The sequence below is a fragment of the Falco punctatus genome (genome assembly GCF_963210335.1).
Source record: "Falco punctatus genome assembly, chromosome: 4".
In the NCBI taxonomy this organism is placed as follows: Eukaryota; Metazoa; Chordata; class Aves; order Falconiformes; family Falconidae; genus Falco; species Falco punctatus.
In genome coordinates this window covers 65,815,860-65,836,771 of record NC_137583.1, presented here as the reverse complement: position 1 = coordinate 65,836,771, position 20,912 = coordinate 65,815,860, and the positions used below count along the sequence as shown (strand labels likewise).

Sequence of the window (20,912 nt, the reverse complement as noted above, 5' to 3'; positions counted from 1 at the left end):
TTGCAGTTTGATTTAATTTAAAACAAACAGCAAAAAAAACCCCTTAAAGAAATATCTTTCACATGTATCCTAGACAGTGCAGGCAAGAGAAATCCCTAAAAATAATGAAATGCACTTTCTCTCTTTACATATAACCAAGTTGAAGGCAGTAATGAACAGAGAAAAAGAACAAGAGTGTACATTCACACAAAAACAAAAGACCATTAAAACAATCTTTAAAATAGAAAAGCTAGTACTTTCCCAAGGGACTGACAGCAAGATAATGTTACCTAAAGAATTAATAACCTGGAAGAGAAGTCAAAAATAAAGTGATGAAATTTGCCACTGAAATACAACTTAGGTTTAAAACAATCTTTTAAAACATGATCGATGAGCTTTGCGAGACTTTCCAGAGAGATATATCACACTGGTGGACTGAAAAGCCTGGTGACTGAGGAAATTGAAACTTGAATAAATGTAAGATAATGCGTTTTGAGAAATGCAATCTAGTCTAAGCCTCAAAGGGAAGTAGAACAATCTCTCAAAAAAAAAAAAAAAAAAAAAAAAAACCAAACAGCAAAAATCACCACAAATTGAAGAATTAGTCAATGATAATACTGAGGTAGATTTGATATACCTGGTTTTTACTGCAGCATCAAATATTTTTGCAGCAAATTTAGCTCTAAAAGTACTTTCAAATGGCAATTCCCAGTCTTCTCCCCTCTTGAGGTAGTATGGGTGAATATTAATGTAATATGTACTTATTTATACTGTAGATGAATAAAAAAAAGAAATGGGCAACTGTATGACATCAAATATTTATGGAGAAAATTAGTCAAAAAGCATAACTAGCAGCGACAACAACAGATTACTGGGAAGATGTTAATACTTTTCTGTCTTATTTCCTAAATCCACAGCAATTCTTGAGAAAGCAGACACAAATGTACTGACGTGATGTATCTGCAGGTAACCCATGGCCTCAGTACATAGAGAAGTACTTTATTTTACCTGTTTTACACTAATTCCTGGTCTAGCCAACCTACACATACCACAGACTGTGCAATGCCTGAAGCAGAGCAGGAGAACAGCATTTCCAGTTGCACATATCTTTGGACATGACTGGAAATTACTTTTCTTCATGGTGAAAAAACAATGTAGGTAGAAAGGTTTTAGAAACACAGTAAATCACAAGACAAGATAAAGTGTGCACCCTGTGTATGTGGAAGGTGGCAGAGATATCTGTGTCCATCCACATTTAGACTGGTCATACAAGAAAGACAGACTGAGAGGTTACTTCTGCTGACTGGTGGCATGGGTTACAGAGCACTTCTTGAGCTTTTTGAGAAAAAAACCTACATCTTCCTTTACCACACTACCATAGACATGAAACAGAGCAACGCACAGATGCACACATAAGAACCAGCAATCTAGTGAGGTATATGCAGAAGCAAACATACTTAAGCACTGGAAAGCTTTTTGTCTGTGCAGTTCAGGTCATCTAAACAGTATTGAGTACTAGGCACTTTCCTATCAAAATGAGGTAGTCAAGAAGAAGAGATGATGGCTTTAGAAAGCTGCTTTTCACCATAAGAAAATCCTGAAATGCACAAACACCAAGCTGTTATATTCTAGTGCAGGGAAAGAAGAAGGATTAATTGCAAATGCTGGATAGAGAAGATCAGAACAGAACTTCCATGTGGTACAAATCCATGTAGCTAGGAGAAAGGAAGCGAAATGAGGCTAAATATCAGAAGAAAATCCTTATGCAGTGATACATCAGATAGTGAAAATCTCCCAAGGGAAGAAGCAGAATCCCCACCGCTCAACACATGTAAAAGCAGCATGGACAAAGAACTACAAGATAGGCTACAGGGAATAACTCAATACATAGAAGAGGATGGTTCAGATGACCTAATAATATAACAGGATTTAAAATGACTAGATAATTCTATTATCATTAACCACATTCACAGTAGTACATGCTAAAACATTGTTGCTATGGTAATCAATCCTTATGCGTCGTTGCAGAAAATGATTGAGATACAAGGGATGAAAATGAATGAAACCAGCCTTTCTTATTCTCAAATAATTCAATGTACCAGTCAGCTGGGTAACTGGCTAACATGAAAGTTTACATCTAGCTTCCCATAAGCCTTTTAAAATACATAGTAAAGCACAACTGAGTGTCTGGCATTCTAATATGGGTTATCCTTAGACTTACACAGACAGTTCAGATTCAAGGTAGGAGAGCAAGCATCCAGTTCAGAGGGAATGCTGCTGAAAACGCATGGGTTACTCTCATCGTTGCACTTTGAATCCCCTGCTCTTAAGATTGCTAGAACTCTCTCAGCCCAAAGTAAGCCAACGCTCTGGAAAGACCGATGCATGCATGCTTCCGCCCGCGTGCTGTTATATGTTACAGTTCCATCCCATGAGAATATGAGACCAACTTGTTTTCCATGTAGAAGGAAAGAACGAAAGATAGCAAAGGCAATCATTTTCTCTGGCACTTTCTAAGTAACCCTATGGACAACAAACTATAATAGTGAAAGCATCCTGCTTATTATTCTTAATTTATACTCCCAACTGAAAACATATAGAACTTTTTAAGATTCAAGGCACAGGTACACAAATGATCAGCAGTCTCTTGATCATATATGATCAACTCTAAATCAATTCCTGCATGGATGTTATTGTGTTGTATCAAAATACACATTTCTCAGTACACTGGAAAATGTGACCTGGTTTCCTCATTCAACTTTCGCCTTTACTTACAGTAAAAGAATATTTGTCAGAAAATCAGGAAGTTAAACCTGGCAGTAATAAAATCCCCTGAGCCAGGGAAAATTGTGCAACTCAAATTTTGACAAACAGAGTTAAAGTCATTCCTGATACCACTCAAATAGTCTGTTTGAACTTCTGCTAGTAAAACTGAAAAATCCCACCAAGTTTTTTAAATTACAAGTGAGAATTTAAATAAGTCACTAACACTGCTCTTCCTCTGAAACAAAAAAAAAAAAATCAGCAAAACACAATGGGAATTGAGTGGGAACAAAAGCTCGAATCACCCTGTGAAAAACCACCACACTCCCACTTTTCTAAAATAGTAAAAATGGTTACAGACTGTATTCAGGAAAACTACATTTATACGTGGACAGAAAAGAAGACGACCAATTCCAGTCCTTGGAATGTCACAGCAATGCTCCCTTTCAAAAAATGCCTTCTCAAGTGAACAAAGTATTTATTTTGGTCTTTTGATAGTCTACAGCATTGTTAAGAAAAATAATTCAAAGCAGCCCAAACAGAAAGGGTACTACAGATTATAGGAGCCATGTATTCCAAAAGGAACATGTTTTTACCTGCTAGTGTTGGTATTTTAGTGTAACTCGTACTCATTGTTCAGTGCAACACTATGCAAAATATTACTTTGAAACCAGGGAAAAAAAAAAAAAAAAAAAAAAAAAAAAAAAAGATCAAAAAGGAAGCAGGTCAATATTCTGGTTTGAAAATCAACTATGAGCAAGCAAGGACACCAGAAGGTAAAAATAAACTTTAAAATCCTCAGTTTAAAAAATATTTGAAAGAGGTTAAAAATAAATCAGTTTCTTTTTTAAAAAGTCATTAAATTCAACCTTAAGGAATGTATTATATTTTAAGTGAGAAGTAAAATACATATGTCAAGGAAAAGATCAGAGCAGCAGCGAAGTTTTCAATATTCACAGACACATACAGCAGCAAAATATTTGATAGATGTGCTATGCAGTTGCCCTCGTACATTAAAAATTCATTTACATAATGTAATTATTTGTAAAAAACTTCTCAGGGATAAGCAGAGAAAATTACTCAAGTACTATCAGAACATTCTTGAAATGCTAGAACATGCCTGAATTCACAAGACATTCAACTGATAAAGATACATCCTTTTATTGAAAACAGTCTGTAACACACTGTACGTATATTTTGTTTCTATTGTAATATATTTCATTAGTATTTTTCTTGGAATTTAAACAAAAATGTTCCTGCCTGCGTGAGTTTCAAGTTGTTAGTGCCAAAACTTCAGCCAATGTTTCATGAGAAAATTACTGAATTATATCTGTTTATGATTATAACACAGATTTTTCAAGAAAATTATTCCCTTTTGGGCATTAAAAACTAAATGAGTATGAAAGACTAGAATGTGTTTAATGTGACCAAGATAGCTTTTCCCGCCAAAATGCTTCGATTTAATCCAAACTAATTTTTCAAAACTTAAAGTCTAATGTAAGTTATTTCGCTTCCAAAAATGATATGCATTTACTAGAAGAAACTTGATAAAAAGACATCATTAAAAAATCCAAATTGTGAAGGCCAAGAATTTTACTATACAACTGCCGTAAATAATTTTTTTTTTTTAATTTAAGTTCATGGATGAGTCAAAAAGAGCATGTGTGAGAAAGAGAAAGAAATCCCAGTGCAACTGAGAAATTAAACTGAAAAATTAAATCAAGGAGCCAAAAAACAGACACACAGATGGTAAAAATTGGCAAAAATAAAACGTAAAAATCATGCTCTTAAGTACCAACAGATGCAGTGACTTTAAAATATTACTCCTTGAGGATACACAAAGACAATAATCCCAGATTGTGATTTCTGGGCCAGTCTACTGCTGCACTAGAGCCACAAAATACACTGTATTGTACAGAGAAAAAGATGATGTGTCAGAGACTGTGATATCTGCACTGCCAGTCTAGTAAGATAGAAGGGAAGAAAATTAAACTATCCAGCACTGTGAAATTAATGTCTTCAGAAAAAAAAAAAAAAAAAAAAAAAAAAAAAAAAAAAAAAGAATAAAATTAACTGTGTAAATGAGATAAGAGAGGTGACTTGCAGAACCCATTTACAGATTTATAATACTACAGGACTGAGCATGAACTGGTTATTTGACCATTTCTGAAACATTCCTTCTTGAAACAATATTCAAGCTTCTCATTCCAGATGGAAGTGAGACATGTGCTTACCATATTCCAAGTTGTTAAATTTTGCCACGCTAATAGCTTTGCTGACCCCCAATCTCATTTAGAGTCTCCCTGATTTCTATCACCACAATTACCTAAAAGCTATCCCAGTTCACACTGTTGGTATTAAAACAAGGGAAGAAAAATATTACAAGATTTGAAAATTGAGATGCTGATGTATAGTACCTATATGCTTGAAGTTCAGCCTCTCCTGAAAGATCTTCTTAAAATCAGAGTTTGAAATTAATAATTATTAGTAGTACTTTTAAAACACATTACTTTAACCATCTGGAAAATTAGTCTTAATGAATTAAATTGATATTGCTACACATGATTGAACAAACCCAGCATTTTATGCCATCACCATAATTTCAGGCTAGCTGTAGATATATAACCATCAAGACTACCGCTTTTTGGGGCTAAAAAACAAAGTCAAATTCAACGAAAACAAAATTATATTCCTTACTACCTCTTTCAGTATGCAGAAGTTTACACTGGGCACTTTTTTCTCTAAAACAGTTACTGAATTTATCAGGATAATCATCATTATCAGGAAGGTGACTGGAACTCCACAACATGAATGTATTAAAAAACACAGAAGAAAAACAATTGTCATAAAGTTTTACATTTGTCATAAAGTAAGTTTTACAAGTTATACATATATATATGTGTGTGTGTGTGTGTGATCAATAACAGTAATTTAAAATACTCCTCCTGAAAGTGGGCAGTTAATGAAGTGTTCCGTATTTCTAGTCTATAAACAAGTATGGACACGTACTTCATTCAACTTTAATGTATGGATGGATGAGCAGTAAGAATGCTGAAATATAAAAAAGAACAGGAACGTTTGCTGTATGTTTACTGGCAAACAGAAAGATACTGTCACGAATCAAATGAATTTTGTCTTTTGTAGAGGTTCCAAACTCAGATGACCCAGAAAAGTATCATTTCTCACCAGGACACCCACCAGCTTCCACCTAGCACGAGCCAGCAGAACTTCAGGAGGTGCTCTTTGCCCTGCTGAAACAGCTCAGGAGGCAGTTTCGAAATGACTCCCACCATGCCGAAACCAAGCCCCAGCTGCACGCTGCAGACACAAGCATGCACCTGAATTCATCCAAGGTTTCGAAGGTTTGGCTTTAGAGTAAGACAAGTCAAAGCGTGCCTGACACCAGCATGCTCAAGCCCCCAGGGGCCCGGCATGGGAAGGCACCTCTCTTCAACTGTGCCTCCTTTCATATTTACATCACAAAGTGTATCAAACACAAGTAACTCTAAAATGAAGAATGTCATCAGAGAACTGCGTTGCAATGATGTAGGAATATGGGTTCACGTAGATTCAGATATAATAATTTCTTTAGTCTTTTTTTCTACGCATTTCCCAGCCTACAGCCCAGTATTTTCTGCTGTCCCCTTACACACCAGTATGGAGCTGAAGTGCCTCCTACCCACTTTTCAGCTTTTCAGTGAGACTGACATTTGTTAATTTAGGGAAAAAAATGTCACGGTCCTTGAGCCCCATTAATTTCACCTACCTAAAATGCTGTGATATACACTGTCCTACTGAAGTATAGTGTTGTAAGATGCTTCTTTTGCACAAAGACCAATTTTACTGACCTTCAAGTCACCAGCAAAATCCATCAGTTCTGATGAGAGGATAAGTTGAAAGAATCTTCATGAAGAGAAAGTTATTTATAGTGACAGAGTGTAACTACAAGGAAGAAATACTGATAGGCTTGCTTTATGAAATCTGTGCTTTGTTGTAACAATTATTGCCTAGAAAATCAAGATCAATAAATATGGTATGATGGAACACTCAATGTAACTTTCAATAATTTTAAACAGAGATGCTCACAGATACGACCACTTTCTTTTGGGACATATAATTTAGTCTGCGCTTTGGATAAATGGGTTGAAATTATAAGCAATCATGAATTCTTACACATTAGGAAAGTAAAGATTTTTGAAGACAAATGAGGGCATCCAAAAGGAAGAGGAAATTAAGCTTTGATACAAAGTGACTTAACACTGGCCTCCTGCCTAGTATTCTCAAGAAATACTAAGACTAGAAATTTTCCTCATACTGGATGCCTCGCTCCTCAGGTGTTTATTCCACAGTCTGTAAAAAATATTTGCAATATACAGCCTAAAGGATTATTTTTTAATTTTTATTTTGGAAATGGTTGCATATGTATGCTATCCTTACTTTTTAAATTGTGAATACAAACAATATTTTAAATGGCAAATGTGCTACAATAATAATAACCAACGGATTTCCTCCTCAAATTTATAAATAGGGCTGGAAAAAGAAGCATAAAATGTTTCAATCCAAATGAAGTTAATTGCATGCCACTGGCATGAAAGTGAGTGTTACCTATATATGGTATCTGGGCAACAATTTTTATTCTTAAAATATCACATGCAAGAGATCAAAACTTAAAAGTAGCATTCATTTCAAAAATAAAATCTCTACAGCAGTATATTACTGAAAATCTTTAGTTTATTAATATTTGTAGTGCCACTTGCTTCACACATTTCCAGTTGCTTGCTTCTTCATGGAGACACTAGTTGTGCTGCTGTATTTATTTTAGTTCTGTGTATCCCAAGTATGAAACCTTCCTCAACCACAGTAACTGCATCAGTTACAAATCCGTTTTCTTTCTTTGGCATAGAGACTCAGCAAAAACCTTTATCAGTGTCACAAGGCTGCTGGCAGTTAATTGTTGGGTATCACAAAAATGCTTTTAATTATTTATTAAATCAGAACAAATGAAAATTAATTTAAAAAAAAAAAGGAAAAAAAGAAGAGAGGGAGTGGTGTTTCTTCTGTTTCGCATGTAACATGTATAGAAGTAAATAAATTTTTTGTGCCTCCTGACTTCCTAACCAACCGCATTCCTATTCTCCCTGCTTACCTCCTCCCCAGCCCTGGAAACTATCAGCGTTGACCATTTCATATGCAACTCCAAGTGGTTTCAAGATAAATTTAGAATTGACTTATTTTCAAATCAGTCAGTGAATGAATTGGCAAGGCTGGTCTATTACCTTCTTTTTCTCATCCAGTTATACTGATGAAATAAATTAAAATCTTAAGGTATATCGCATCAACTAGTCAATATTACGTAATTCCATTCACTCAGTTTCTGCACTCACTAAATCTTGCTGTGTCACTTCATAAGAATCATGACATTTCTCAGAGTATCCCATAAATTACAGTAACCACTTAATACAGCCAAAGAGTACTACATCCAATAATGAAATGCTTGTACTCAAGCAATAAAATAGAGACTAAATTTAAAACCCAAAATAAAACAAAACCCCAGACAAATTACTTCCACATAACTCAATTATTAACTCAAAGTTACACAGTGCCATTCCCCTTTACAGCAAAGTGCAACCACGTCATTAAAATGACCTGTCCACAAAGGATTTAAAGAATAAGCACCTTTCCTATTTCCATCCATGGAAGATAAATTAACTATCACTTCCACAACTGAAATTACAAACTTGGCCCTTTTATGAAACCTTCTTCCTCATAATTAATAATACACAGAAAGAAAAAAGTATTAAAAAAATCCTGCTATTATTCAATAGATCAGATAAAGATAAGTTTCCCATTCAGATAAAATCTCTTCCCCCTGTCCAAAATAACCTCTCTGCCTTTATTTCTGTTCTGTTTGGAATTAACTGAATTGTATAACTCGGCAGTGATTTACCTGAATCTCACCTAAAAGCTATAGTGAGGAGAGCCCTCAAATCCATCTTCCAGTCCAGATTAAGTCATTCTATTTTATTGTAGGAAGGACTACAACATCCACTACAAATTATTAATATAAATATTTCTTTAAATTAAGTAACATAGCCATTTAGAAGAAAAATTGTACCAGGAAGAAAATCAGACTGTAAAGGAAAAAAAAAAAAAAAAAAAGGCACTTATTTTTCCATTTCAAGTCAAGGAAATTCTACAATGCAAATTAAGTTAACTGAAAATTAAGTTAATGTGAAGCTTATGTTAAGGCCTGACTGACTTCTAATGTAGAATTATAAAAGCCTGGCAACAAAACCAAGCAAATTATCAATCCTGGGTTTTCTTACAATTTGAAAGGAACAAAGAAAAAAACCACAGTATTTGGGGTAACTTTCCAATTTGGAATGATGTCTTTCTGATAGAACATAAAAAAGGACAATATCTACACTCCAGAAAGTAAAACAGAGAAGGGATGTGGGGAGATGGGGTTTAGAGATGATATCTCTTTCTTTCCAAGGAATTGGTTGCTGTTCTGTAGAAACCTGCATCGTAAACCACAAAGCACATAGACAGGAAGAAGGGAAAGGTAGACCAGAGAAAATGAGAACACAAAAAAAAGGGGGAAAGGGTAAAATATCAATACCATATACTACCAGTACCACCTTCTGAAACAAAAATGCAGAATTTCTTTTTAAGCCTCAAAGATACAAGTAATCACTTAGGTATTTACACTTTGGTTAAAAGGCTAGAATGCAGAACGAGCGTAATGTGAATTTTAAATTAAGAATACTTTACCAAGGGCGAGGCAGAATCCTCTATAGACACAATTAACAGAATTGCTTTAATACACTTAAAACATTTAACCTTTGTGGTCTTCGAAGTGAATAGTGGAACTGCATCTATTTCAGGTTTGTATGGAAGGGCTGTACTGCCCTGAAAAGTTTTACAGTGCTGCAAACTAATGAAATAAATTATCTTAATTTGGTTAGCTCTATTTTCATTAACTGTATTACCCACCGAGGGAAATGAGGACAAATTTTAATTTTACTAATGTATTTCACTTCCGCATTACTTTAGCTAGCTGTAATTGCGGCTCCTGCTCGGCACTGCTTGCTCTGCCGTCACGGGGCCACCGTGCCCCCACGCTGGCACCCACGCTGGCAGCACCGTGAGGAGCCGCGCAGGGCAGCTACGGCACCACTGGCTGTCAGCATCTCAAGCAGGGCTGTGCGGCACTAACTCATACCACGTTCCCACCGGGCCTTTCGAGGACATGGCACGGTAGCAGCAACAAGCACGTTACGAAAATAGCACGAGTGTTTCTTGCTATAAACAACTAGCTGGGATACATTAGATATGCCTGGACTAAAAAGTAAACATATGAGAAGATAAACCTCTTTCACAGCATGAAGAAAGAAAACAAGTTCTTAAAAGAGGAAAAGGAAGAAATGAGACACCCTTTCCATAAAACGTTTTTCCAGGCTCAGTATTTTCAGGTGTCCTTATCTGACCTGCTACCATGGACAGACAAACAGTCAAAGAAGCGAGAGATAATACTGCCCTGCAAAATATTTAGAAAATAGCCAGAAAACTAACAGCAATAATTTATTAAAAGTTTCTTCAAGCATCCTCATGTAATTTAGAAGAGTATTACTTATACCCCTAGTATCATAAATTTATTACCATTAACTACAATAACAACAGCATTATTTAAATAGTTTGGTCTGAAAGGGCAAAAAAACAGCAGTGTATGGTTACTAGCAAGTCTGCAAATGACCTTCCATGTATGCCAACGCTCTTCAGAAAGTTTCTGCAAAATGAAGTAGGTCTTCTAGAAGACAGTAGCAGAGACAGAGTTGCAGTTATATTACTCTACTCAGTGCTTGCCAGACTGCATGTGGAATACCATGTCCAGTTCTGGTCACCACAATTCCTGAAAGACACAGACAGATGGAGAGGGTCCAAAGAAGGGCCAAGATGATCTTTAAAGGGTTGGAGAATCTGCCCTTTGAGGAAAGACTGAAGGAATTTAGGTCTTTTCTCCCTGGAGAAGAGAAGGCTCGAGGGGACCTCATCAGAGTATACCAGTACTTAAAGGGCAGCTACAAAGAGAAGAAAGGCTCACTCTTCACAAGGAGTCACATGAAGACGACAAGGAATAGTAGGTACAAGTTACACCAAGAGAAGTTACATCTTGATATAAGAAGAATTTACTATTTTTAATTTTTTTTTTAACAACGAGAACAATCAATCACTGGAACAACCTCTCCAGGGGATGTGGTACAGTCCCCATCGCTGGATGTTCTCAAGCTGGGATTGGACAGACTGTTAGGTAGTCTCATCTAGGCTCTCTTTCCCACAAAAGGTTGGACCAGATGATCAGGTCTCTTCCAATTCGGACTGTTTTATGATTCTTTAAATTTCAGCCCAGTCCACCTGCCTAACTACGTGTATGTGCATGTACATCTATAATAGTGAGCGTGTCTGAGTGTGAGGATATACAATACAGCCAAACATGATGCGAGTCTTTTCCTATAATAACTAAAACCCATGAGTATTTTTGTAAAACTGCATTTTCTGGCTTGCTACTTTTCTTTTTTTTATTGTGGGGACATATTCTGCCATGGAATTCATATCAACATAGCAGCCTATAACTGAAAGTAGACCGGAGCCCTGAAACTGTCTCACCTATTTAATACACAGTATGAAATAACAGATTATTTTTCAAAGGAGAACAAGATAGATGCCAGCATGAAACATTGTTTATAAAAACATCACCACTACAGCTGTCCCCAAGCAATAAAGCTGTTTATTCCAACCTCCTACCTCACATAAACTGAAACCCTCAGCACTGAAAAACAACTTGAAATGCATTCATGAGTCCAAGACAAATAATAATAATGATCTCCTTCCAAAATATACAATTAAGGTCATGTCCAAAAATGCCCATTTTGCATAAAAGTTCAGAGACTTCTAAATTCCATGTTAATATTTTCTTAAAACTAATACATACTGTAGTGTGAAATTTGATTCTGTCTCTGTACATATTGATGTATTTAGCATAAAGATAAGTCTTTCTGTTTAAGGTTGCTTCTCTGTTTCTGTGGTTATACATAAACATTTAGAGAATATTTAATAAATATATGTATATTCTTATCTAAACTTTATACAGAAGAAATCAGAGATTCTTCTGAATTCAGAAGACATGGGAACTCTTCTACGCAGTAGGAATTAAAGCCCACATAAAAATCAGAAATAGATCAAGTTAGGACCTAAAAATCAAATGGCTTTTAAATATGGAAATTAAGTTTAGATTTAGAAATCTGGATTTGAAGCCAGTTATGTTCAAAGTCAGATTTAAACCTAGAAAAGGCCTGTGACTCTGATTCTCCCTACAGAAAAGCATGGTAAAAATTTGATTTTACCCTCTCATACCCCTTTTTAAGGGTATATATATACCGAAATGTAATACAGAACCAGCTCCAGTATCCAGTAAGTCTCCCAGATCAAAATATGCCTGTGGGAACGGGGCATCAAACCACCACGAGAGCCTCAGCTGCTGGAAGCTGCTCAGCAGGGTCCAGCCTGGAAGTGACCCAGCTGAGTTCATGCATAACTCAACTTAATGCAGATCCAGACACCAGTACTACACACCAGGAGTCTGGATATGTTTATGTAGGTACTGACATTATAAACATCTAAATACACATTTCTCATTTTGGAGCTTACTATGCATAGGATCTTTTCTAATATAAGAATAATAAATGCAACACATGGAGGACACTGAAATAATTCTATAGAATAATCAATTAATTAATCATGGTCACATACAGATCAGTGATATCCCGATAGCACTATGCTCTTATGAGACGCTGAAGGCTACTATAAATTATGTAATAATTTGAACCTTATTACATATAAAAAATATTCCATAGGTGTGATTGGTCAAAGAAAAAATAATAAAATATATATTTTAAAACATAATAATCAACACTAAGATTACACCTGTGCTTAGTAATAGCTCCAAAGTGTCAAGGTGCTTTTCTGGTGGCCAAACAGAGCATTTGGCTGGTGCAGAGACAAATGCAACTGCCCCTCCTCGTGCAAGGGGGTCAAGCCAGCCCTTCATAGCTTACATTTTAACTGAGCATTTCAGTTCCTGAAGTGAAGGAGTGAACACCTTGCCATAAATAAATAAATAAAGAGAGCAGTCAATACCTAATTACCTGTAGAAGCAGTGGCTAGGAGAAAATATTCTTGAGCCAAATCAAGCTCTTCACCTTCTCCACAGTACAAAAGCAAGAAGAAACAATTGCTGTAGCACTCGGGGTGTGGATAACCCCATCAGGTGGAAGTCAGTGCGATGACATGGCCAAAACCTCATCTCAAGTAGTAAAACAGCTGAATTTGCAAGTGGATATAGGACTGGGAAGACTTCGAACCCTTGCAGGGGCACCTTCAGGTCTTCTAATCAGCCCACTGACTAGAATAAACCTTAAGTGAATCCTCCTCTACTGTCAGGCTTGTCTCACAAACCCTGGACAGACTCCTGGCTACACTCATGCACCCCTCGCCTGTGGTACGGAAGACCCCCGGCACAGAGGCAGGTCTCTGCATTAGGCCTAGAGCTTCAAACAGATGCATATCTCTAGCTTTGCAACAGAAACCCTTCCTAAGGAATATGAAAAGCTTTAATATCATGTTAGTATTTTATAATTTATATGCTGCCATGGTTCTATGTTCATTAAGGTTGTTATCACAAGAGAAAAATTATAAAGCATGGGTACTCAGAGAAAGAGGAAAGCAATGAGATTCTATCTTGGCATTGTTTTTTTACTGCAGTTTCAACCTCTACATGTAAGGAATTTGAGATAAGAAAAGCCTCCACCCCCTGAGCCAGCCCATTGCTAGGCATGAAGAAGTTGCAGACCTTTCCACTGTAGCTACAGTCATAATAAACCTTAAGCCACAATATACCTGTCCGACAAGAAGAAACACAAGAGGCACACTAGTGAAAAAAAAAATATTTATATATGTTAACTATGCCACTTTGAAACATTCAGAACTAAACAAAATAAATAAGCTGCATTTCTGCCTTCTATTCCTACATTAAGGCATAAAATAGAAGCAAGGTGTTTGTTGTTAAATGAAAAATGTGACAACATAGGTAAGCTGGAACAGGAAAACCCACAGGAAATTAGTAGTTTAAATTCGCCAACCTACCTTTGAAGCTCTGATGATTTTCTTTTCAGCTGACAGCACTGAAACACCCTAATTTACTGCATCCAAATGTTTTAAGAGTATATTCAATCATATTAAAAGCAAGCCTTATTTTACTGAAAATACAAGCTGAAGGCAGGTACTCTACAGCTAGAGATACAAGACCATATGCTACTTGCACATCTGATCTTGTTCAAAAAGGAATCGGATAAACTGTATCAGATTACTATGGACAGATGTCATGAACAAGACCAACTTGGGGAAGGTGTTCCATACAGCGCATTTCTGCTCCAGAAGACAGCAGTAGTAATCAACTTCTCTTCCCATTTCAGAATACATTTGATTTGCTTTAATCTCTGGCTTTTGCCAGACACTAGAAAGCTATTGGGAATTTCGAAATCAAACCTGTTCTTCAGTAATAACCATGAAATTTTACTCCTTCACCTACCTTGCTTTCATGCATTGACAAATACAGATACATACCAAATACAAAGATAGATAGATAGATAGATAGATGTTTATAGATTTACATATAGCTTTAATTGAACCAATCCTGATGTGTCTGCAAATTTGATCAACCACTTCATAATTAAGCAGGGCTGCTGAGGGATTTCCCTCCCTTGCTGCTCTCGCACCCCTTCCCAGCACACAGCACAGCCGGGTGCTCCTCATCCTTCTGCGAAACAGGCCTCGCCAGCAGAGCAAGGAACACACTATTTCACTTCAAGGTGCCTTGATTGCTGCCAGTTCCAATTTTTGACTAAAGAAACTAAAACGACCACCTGAGAGAAGCTTTCTGTGTACTCAAACTTAAGGAATTGGTGAAAAGTTTAACTCTTTCATGCATTTCCTTTTCATGCCTCCCTGGTATGAAACAGCATGAGTCCAGATTTGATCAGGGCCTGAGCAAGTCTTCAGGTGAGCTGAGGGAGAAAAGATTTCTCAAATAAAAGTGACATTACCATATATATGAATAAATTTCAGAGGAAGTAAGATTTTTCAACTAATCCTTAAAGTTTGGTTGCTGTGGGAGAAAAGAAAGTGCTGTGGAGGGCAAGGTGAATAAAAAACCCCAATTTTTTTATGGTATTAATTGAAAAATTGCAAATTTTTTTCCTTGTACTTGACAATCTGTAGGAAAGAATTAATGAAATAATTGAGTGACAGAGTGAAAAATACAATCCTTAACTTTCTAACTGTATTCTGAAACTGTATGGATTTTAGACTTTATAGTGGTGAAATGATTCTTTGGTACAAAGTTTCATGTAAAGTACTTTGTGGGCCTGAGAAATACCAAACTTTCCAACAAATACATGGATCATTTGCCCTGCGGACAACCAGAGGGCTCTGGAACCGGGAGCAATTGTTAGGTAGATACAGCTAACCAGCATATACAATCAGAATACCTTCAAGGACTCAGAAAGCAGAATTAATCTTTTCCATTTCTTTGATGTATCACTCTAATTTAGCAGAGCCCTAGTAAAGCACAATAGATTGGAGCAAAAGCAATTACTCCAGGAATTTCAACAGGCTTCATGCATTCCTCTATTTTTAGGCACTAAAACCTAGACAAGTTTACAGAACTATTTCTCTAACAACTACTCAAACATATCTAATTCTGTCCCTTTATTAGTCTCTGCAAGAGCAGCTTATACTAATTTCATAGAAACAAGGTCTCTTGCATTTCATCTGCAGATTGGGCTGTGATGCTGCGGAATTAGTTTGCTCCATAGTTCTGTTTATAGGAAATGAGGCGTTGTCTACACAAAAATAATTGCACTTCAGCACATCACACCTTTCACTCCTCAAAGCACAATTCCAGTGAATCTTCACGTATGTTAGAAGCTGACAAAGATCATCCTGCAGAATTTTTTCACCTCATATTCAAAAGTAAGAAATGAGGCAAACTGAGAGAAGTAACTCAATCCAGGCCAGAAGACCCTTCATCCAACAACAAGCCTCTGGAGTCTGCAAGACGAATCCAGTGTTTACTATTGTCTTTTCTAAAGAGCCATAAAGGCAGGTTAGAGCAGGACTATTATGACTGCAGTATCTGCAATGGTTTCTGCCCTATAGGTTTCTTGGCACTGTCACTGCCTTACCCTTGGTGCCAGACCTGCTGTCTGCTACTTTTTATGCACGTACTGGTGGGGTGCACAAACCACTGCCCCTCCACAGCTCTGTCAAGCACACATGAACAGGACTAGAAGTTGCTAAATTAATTGATTATGCCAGATGGTAACCTCATCACTCGAATTTCTTCTTCACAGAAGTGAAAGGCTTAGCCAGTGGGAAACAAAAGTCCACAACAGATACTGAAAAAGATATTAGTATTGAAAACCCCAAAAAAGAGTGGAAAAGTATCTCTTATCTGGAGCTACTCCATCCCCTGCCAGGCTCTTCCCTTCCATCTCCCTGCAGAACTGTACTGCATCCCACTCTCACTACAGGCTTTCTTCCACTGGCATACCCTGTTAAGCATGTTTCAGTCTAATTAATTATCCTGCTGATACGAAATCGCAAAAGGATCCTGGTCTTCCAGGTACATGCAGATTCATTAACACATTTAAAGAACAAACACTCTCTCTCAGCAAACACCACCACAAACAAACAAAAACAAAAACCAGAAAATTTGCTCAGAAGAAACATTATTTCCAATTTCAGACCTCCAACAGTTAACTCAGGTAACAAATATGCTTCCAGACTACCCTAGTGCCCAATTATTTACTTAACTGGTGAATAAATTGAAATAATGAAGTTGTTCAGAGACCAAAATCAGCACAAAAGTTAATATAAACATCATATATTAAAATACTTATGTACCCAACATTTTATAAGATGATCACTATTAAGATTTCTAATCCAACTTCTTTTGCTGAGACAACAGTTTCGTTAACTGCCATGGTGAAAATCTAATGATGCATGGAAATATGCCTTGAAAACATCAGACAAGCAGAACCATCACAGAAGGTTTCAAATCTGGGCACCAACTTTCCATTTCAACACAGGCAGATACAGAGGCAGCAGCTAAACTCATCTGCACTACCTCTCCATTTTTTGAGAGGAATACAATAACAGGACTACCAATATCAATATATGTGCAGAGGAAAATATACCAGGACCAAAGACAAGAGGTTTTCTCTTAAAACATATAATTTTAAATGAATCTGCAGCTAATTACAAGATATAAAAATAGCTAATAGTTTGTATTTGGGGTTTTTTAGGTTTTTACACTCTGTGATATTACATAAGCTCCTTTTTAACTAAGAATGGGATTGAATAAAGTTTGAAATGTCCTTGGATTTGGCAATGCTGGACTTCAATTATCAGTATGGGATTTGTGGTGAAGGACACCAGTTCCAGGACACCAGCCCAGTGCTGGACACTGAACTTTCCCCTCCATTCACGAAGCACAGGGTAAGAAGCTCAGGCTGTGTCAAGCAGCAAATTTCATTTTGAAGCTCCTCTGTATAAAGCAAATTCTGGTTTTATGTCCTATTGCTGTAAATTACAAAATGTGTACATTTATGTTCAATGAAAAACTCAATGTTTTCACGTCACTTTGTATAAAGAAGAAAAATGAAGTAATAATCCTACACATGCACTATCCTATACATGGGTTTCCTATCGTATTACCAGTCTCCACAGTAAAGGTCCATTTTTCATTACACATTTGAAGACATTTCCTGGAAAATTTCAGACACATGCAAATACATAAAGTGAATGCTAGGTAATTTTAATCTCAGACCTTTAAATCTCTTTGACTACCACCTTATTAATAGAAAAAACCAAGTTGGAATTAGTCAGTGTCTCAAAAAAGCCCAAGATCAAAAGCAATATAAATGTACTCTAAATAAGTATGACAATATTGTCTTCAAATTTATAATTTAATATATTTTACAATGTTAAAAATAACAAGCATTTAAAAGTTCAATGCCAAAACTGACCCACATTTGGCTACTCTGTAGTAAAACTATTGGCTTTCAACAGCAAAATATTTATCAAATGTTTATTATTTTGGTATTATTATACCTCTATATATAATCTATATGATATCTACTTAGAATAACCCTGTTGGTATCGGTTGTTAAGAACAGCAGCATTCCACATACTATATAAATGTGTTAACGACTCAAAAATGAAATAATCTGCAGCTGTCCATTTCAGTCTTGATGCAGTCTTTTTGGAAGCAGAACGAATGCCTTGCAAATTTAGCCAGCACACTGCTGGTGCTTGTATCATGCTTAAAGCCTGTATCACATAAGAATATACTTCTTTGTAATAGCTTGGAGTAGCATAAAGATTAGATTGATAAAGTAATATATATATACACACACATATATATTACCTGTTCTTGCCTCTCCAGCCACTTGTCCACCATGGGATGACTGGCACTTAACGATGAACGAGCATTGTCTCTCTGAAACTGGTTAGACCAGCTATTAGTATCTCGTGGTAGGCTTCTGTAGTTTTCATCTTTCTAGTTTAAAAGAAACAAAAAAGTGTCTTATAAAAAAAAAAAAAAAACCAGTCCTTGCACGTTAACAATGCAGCTGGTTGTTAAACAAACACAAAAGGAAGATCGACAAAGGAGAACACAGGTCTGGCTAGACCCAAGGACAACACAATTGCCCAACCATTCAATTGCAAGAGCTCCCCTTCCTTAAGGCCAGTGAAGCCCAGTTAAAGCCTTTGGTGGATTTGTAGCTTCTGCACCCACTTGTGCTTCACTACCCTCTCTTTTCCAACTTCAAACCTCAAGTGCACAGACTTCCCAACTACATACTCAGCAAGGCTTCTCTGGAAGAACTCTCATGGTTCTTGCTTTCATTCTCACCAAAAGCAAATATACCATACATCAGTCCAACCAGTGACAGCTAAGGCCACTATGTAACTTTCCAAAGTCTCTCTGTATGTAATCAATTTTACTATCAAAGGTGTCTCACTGCTCCAGGTAGTGTACTGTAGACCAGAATAGCATGCTATAGAGTTCAAAACTTGAATTTATTATTCTCCATATTAATGCTTTGCTTGGTTTGCCTGAAGGTATATGAATACAGTCACATTTGTAAAATGGCAGCAGGTGGAGATTGTGCGGACGGAGATACATTTCTCCTATTGAGATGGATAAAAAAAAGATTTCTTTTTCCTCCTAATTGATGAGTTTGCCTGCACATCCTTCCCACAAGCTGTACAAATTCTTCAGCTTCTAAAGATTATTAGACCTTACCCATCCTGATCACTAAAAGCCAATAAAAACACAGAGGCAGAGCCTTGATGATGAGTTACCCTTAGCTCAAAGTCAATGAGTTACTCATAGGTTAGTTCCCTCTACCTGAAATAATACACGGAATTGAAATTTTACTTAGCTTTTCAAAATGGAATTATAAATGTGCTATAAGTATCTCTCTTCAGAAGCAGAGTTCAAGTCAGTGTTTGTCTATCTTCATACCAAACCAGTTAATTTAGAGAATCTATTTTAAAAGCAGGAATGTAGTCCTACATATTTTGCAATACTACCACTTTCAGGAATCTTGAAAATTTCTGAAAAAATAAACAAACACCAGTGCATGTTTGCAACTAAAACCTATTTTCTTATTTATAGCACACAGCTGATTTTTGACCCTTTCTTAAATCAATACTTCATTCCATCAGCATAAGTATTTCCTTTTTCTGTTTATGGTATTCATACTTCTTTGGCCTGGCACAGTATTAGTCCAATATTCTAAAATACGGACTGTAGCATCAATTGCCTTACAATTGTCCTTCACAACTTTATTTCTTGTAAACGTATGACAGGCTTTGCTAGGAAATTCAGGTCTTCGTATAACTGTGATATGCAGCAGTTTTCAAAAGCTTCCTGTGTGAGAGCAGTCTTTTCCCAGACATATCACACTTAAGCTTTCTTAATGGATGACAACTTCTTTTCTTAAAAGAGACTTTGTAGTATGAAATAAGTCTTCCATTTCAAGACATTAAAGCTTGAATTCAAGCAGTACAAGATAACCTTGTAAAAATATGTCTGCACAAGTAACCAGCCTAACAAATCACCACCATAAATTAGTTTACCCTGCCATAAATGAGTAAGAACTTTGTGTCATTCAGCAACTAAAAATAAAAAAAAAGCAATTTTCCAGTGTGGTTAACCACAAAACAAGCTAGAAACTTGCTCAGTCTCTTGCTTAGAAAGGAACAGTGGCAGTCAGTCACTGCTTTGTAAAACTGTCCCTTAGTAGAGCCACAGAAGACAGGGAATGGTGTGTACAAATTGATTGGTTCCTGTTGCTTCTCTTATTCAGTTCTACTTTTCTGGTGACAAAGGTGGCAAAGTTGCTATGAGCCAAAACAACAATTTCTCTTGCTTAATGTGGTGGGAAGTTATAACAAAATCAAAATTTGACAAAGAAATTACAAAAGATCATTTTATGCACCAAAAAAACCCATATACAGCTGGTATAAAAGTTAGTCACCTAACAATAACTCACCATCTAGCAGATCATCACCTACTCTGAATGAATAGGAATTTCCTCCTATGTAACGAGATGTTGTCTGTATTTCTGTACTTTACAGATAATTCCATTTTTTATTAACTCATGTTTACAATGTTCACTACAAACTTTCTAAAAAAAAACATTTTTATCTACGCTGCACAAAATTCACTCTCCACACAGCATCCTGTGCACACAAGTGTTTTGCAAGAGCGAGAGAGAAGGAAAAAAGTTCATCAAGGATATGTTCGTCAATCTTTCAAACATTGTCTCTGATCTGATACACACAGGACAGCCTTATTGCTTGGACTTTACATTGGAACTTGATGCTGTAAAGTCTTAAATGCCACTACACACAATATATGTGAAACAATCTAAGCTGAAAGAGTTGAATTAGGCCTCTTTTTGGTGCATCTATACTGTCAAGAAATCTGAAAGGAGTTTACTCCTAATACTATTTGTGCTGACCAGAAGAGTATATTC

General features: G+C 36.4%; 1 protein-coding gene across 16 annotated transcripts in view; it reads right to left on the bottom strand.

Annotated features, from left to right (window-relative positions):
* PARD3 (par-3 family cell polarity regulator) overlaps positions 1 to 20,912 on the bottom strand; it is a 481,499-nt gene that overhangs the window by 239,765 nt on the left and 220,822 nt on the right. For 13 of the 16 annotated variants that reach the window (XM_080384293.1, XM_080384294.1, XM_080384283.1 and 10 more), the window contains exon 5: positions 18,290 to 18,421. The exons of the other annotated variants lie outside the window; for them this stretch is intronic. In XM_080384293.1, coding sequence (XP_080240419.1) covers positions 18,290 to 18,421 — 132 coding nt within the window. The remainder of the gene's footprint in view (positions 1 to 18,289; positions 18,422 to 20,912) is intronic. 16 annotated transcript variants of the gene reach the window in all.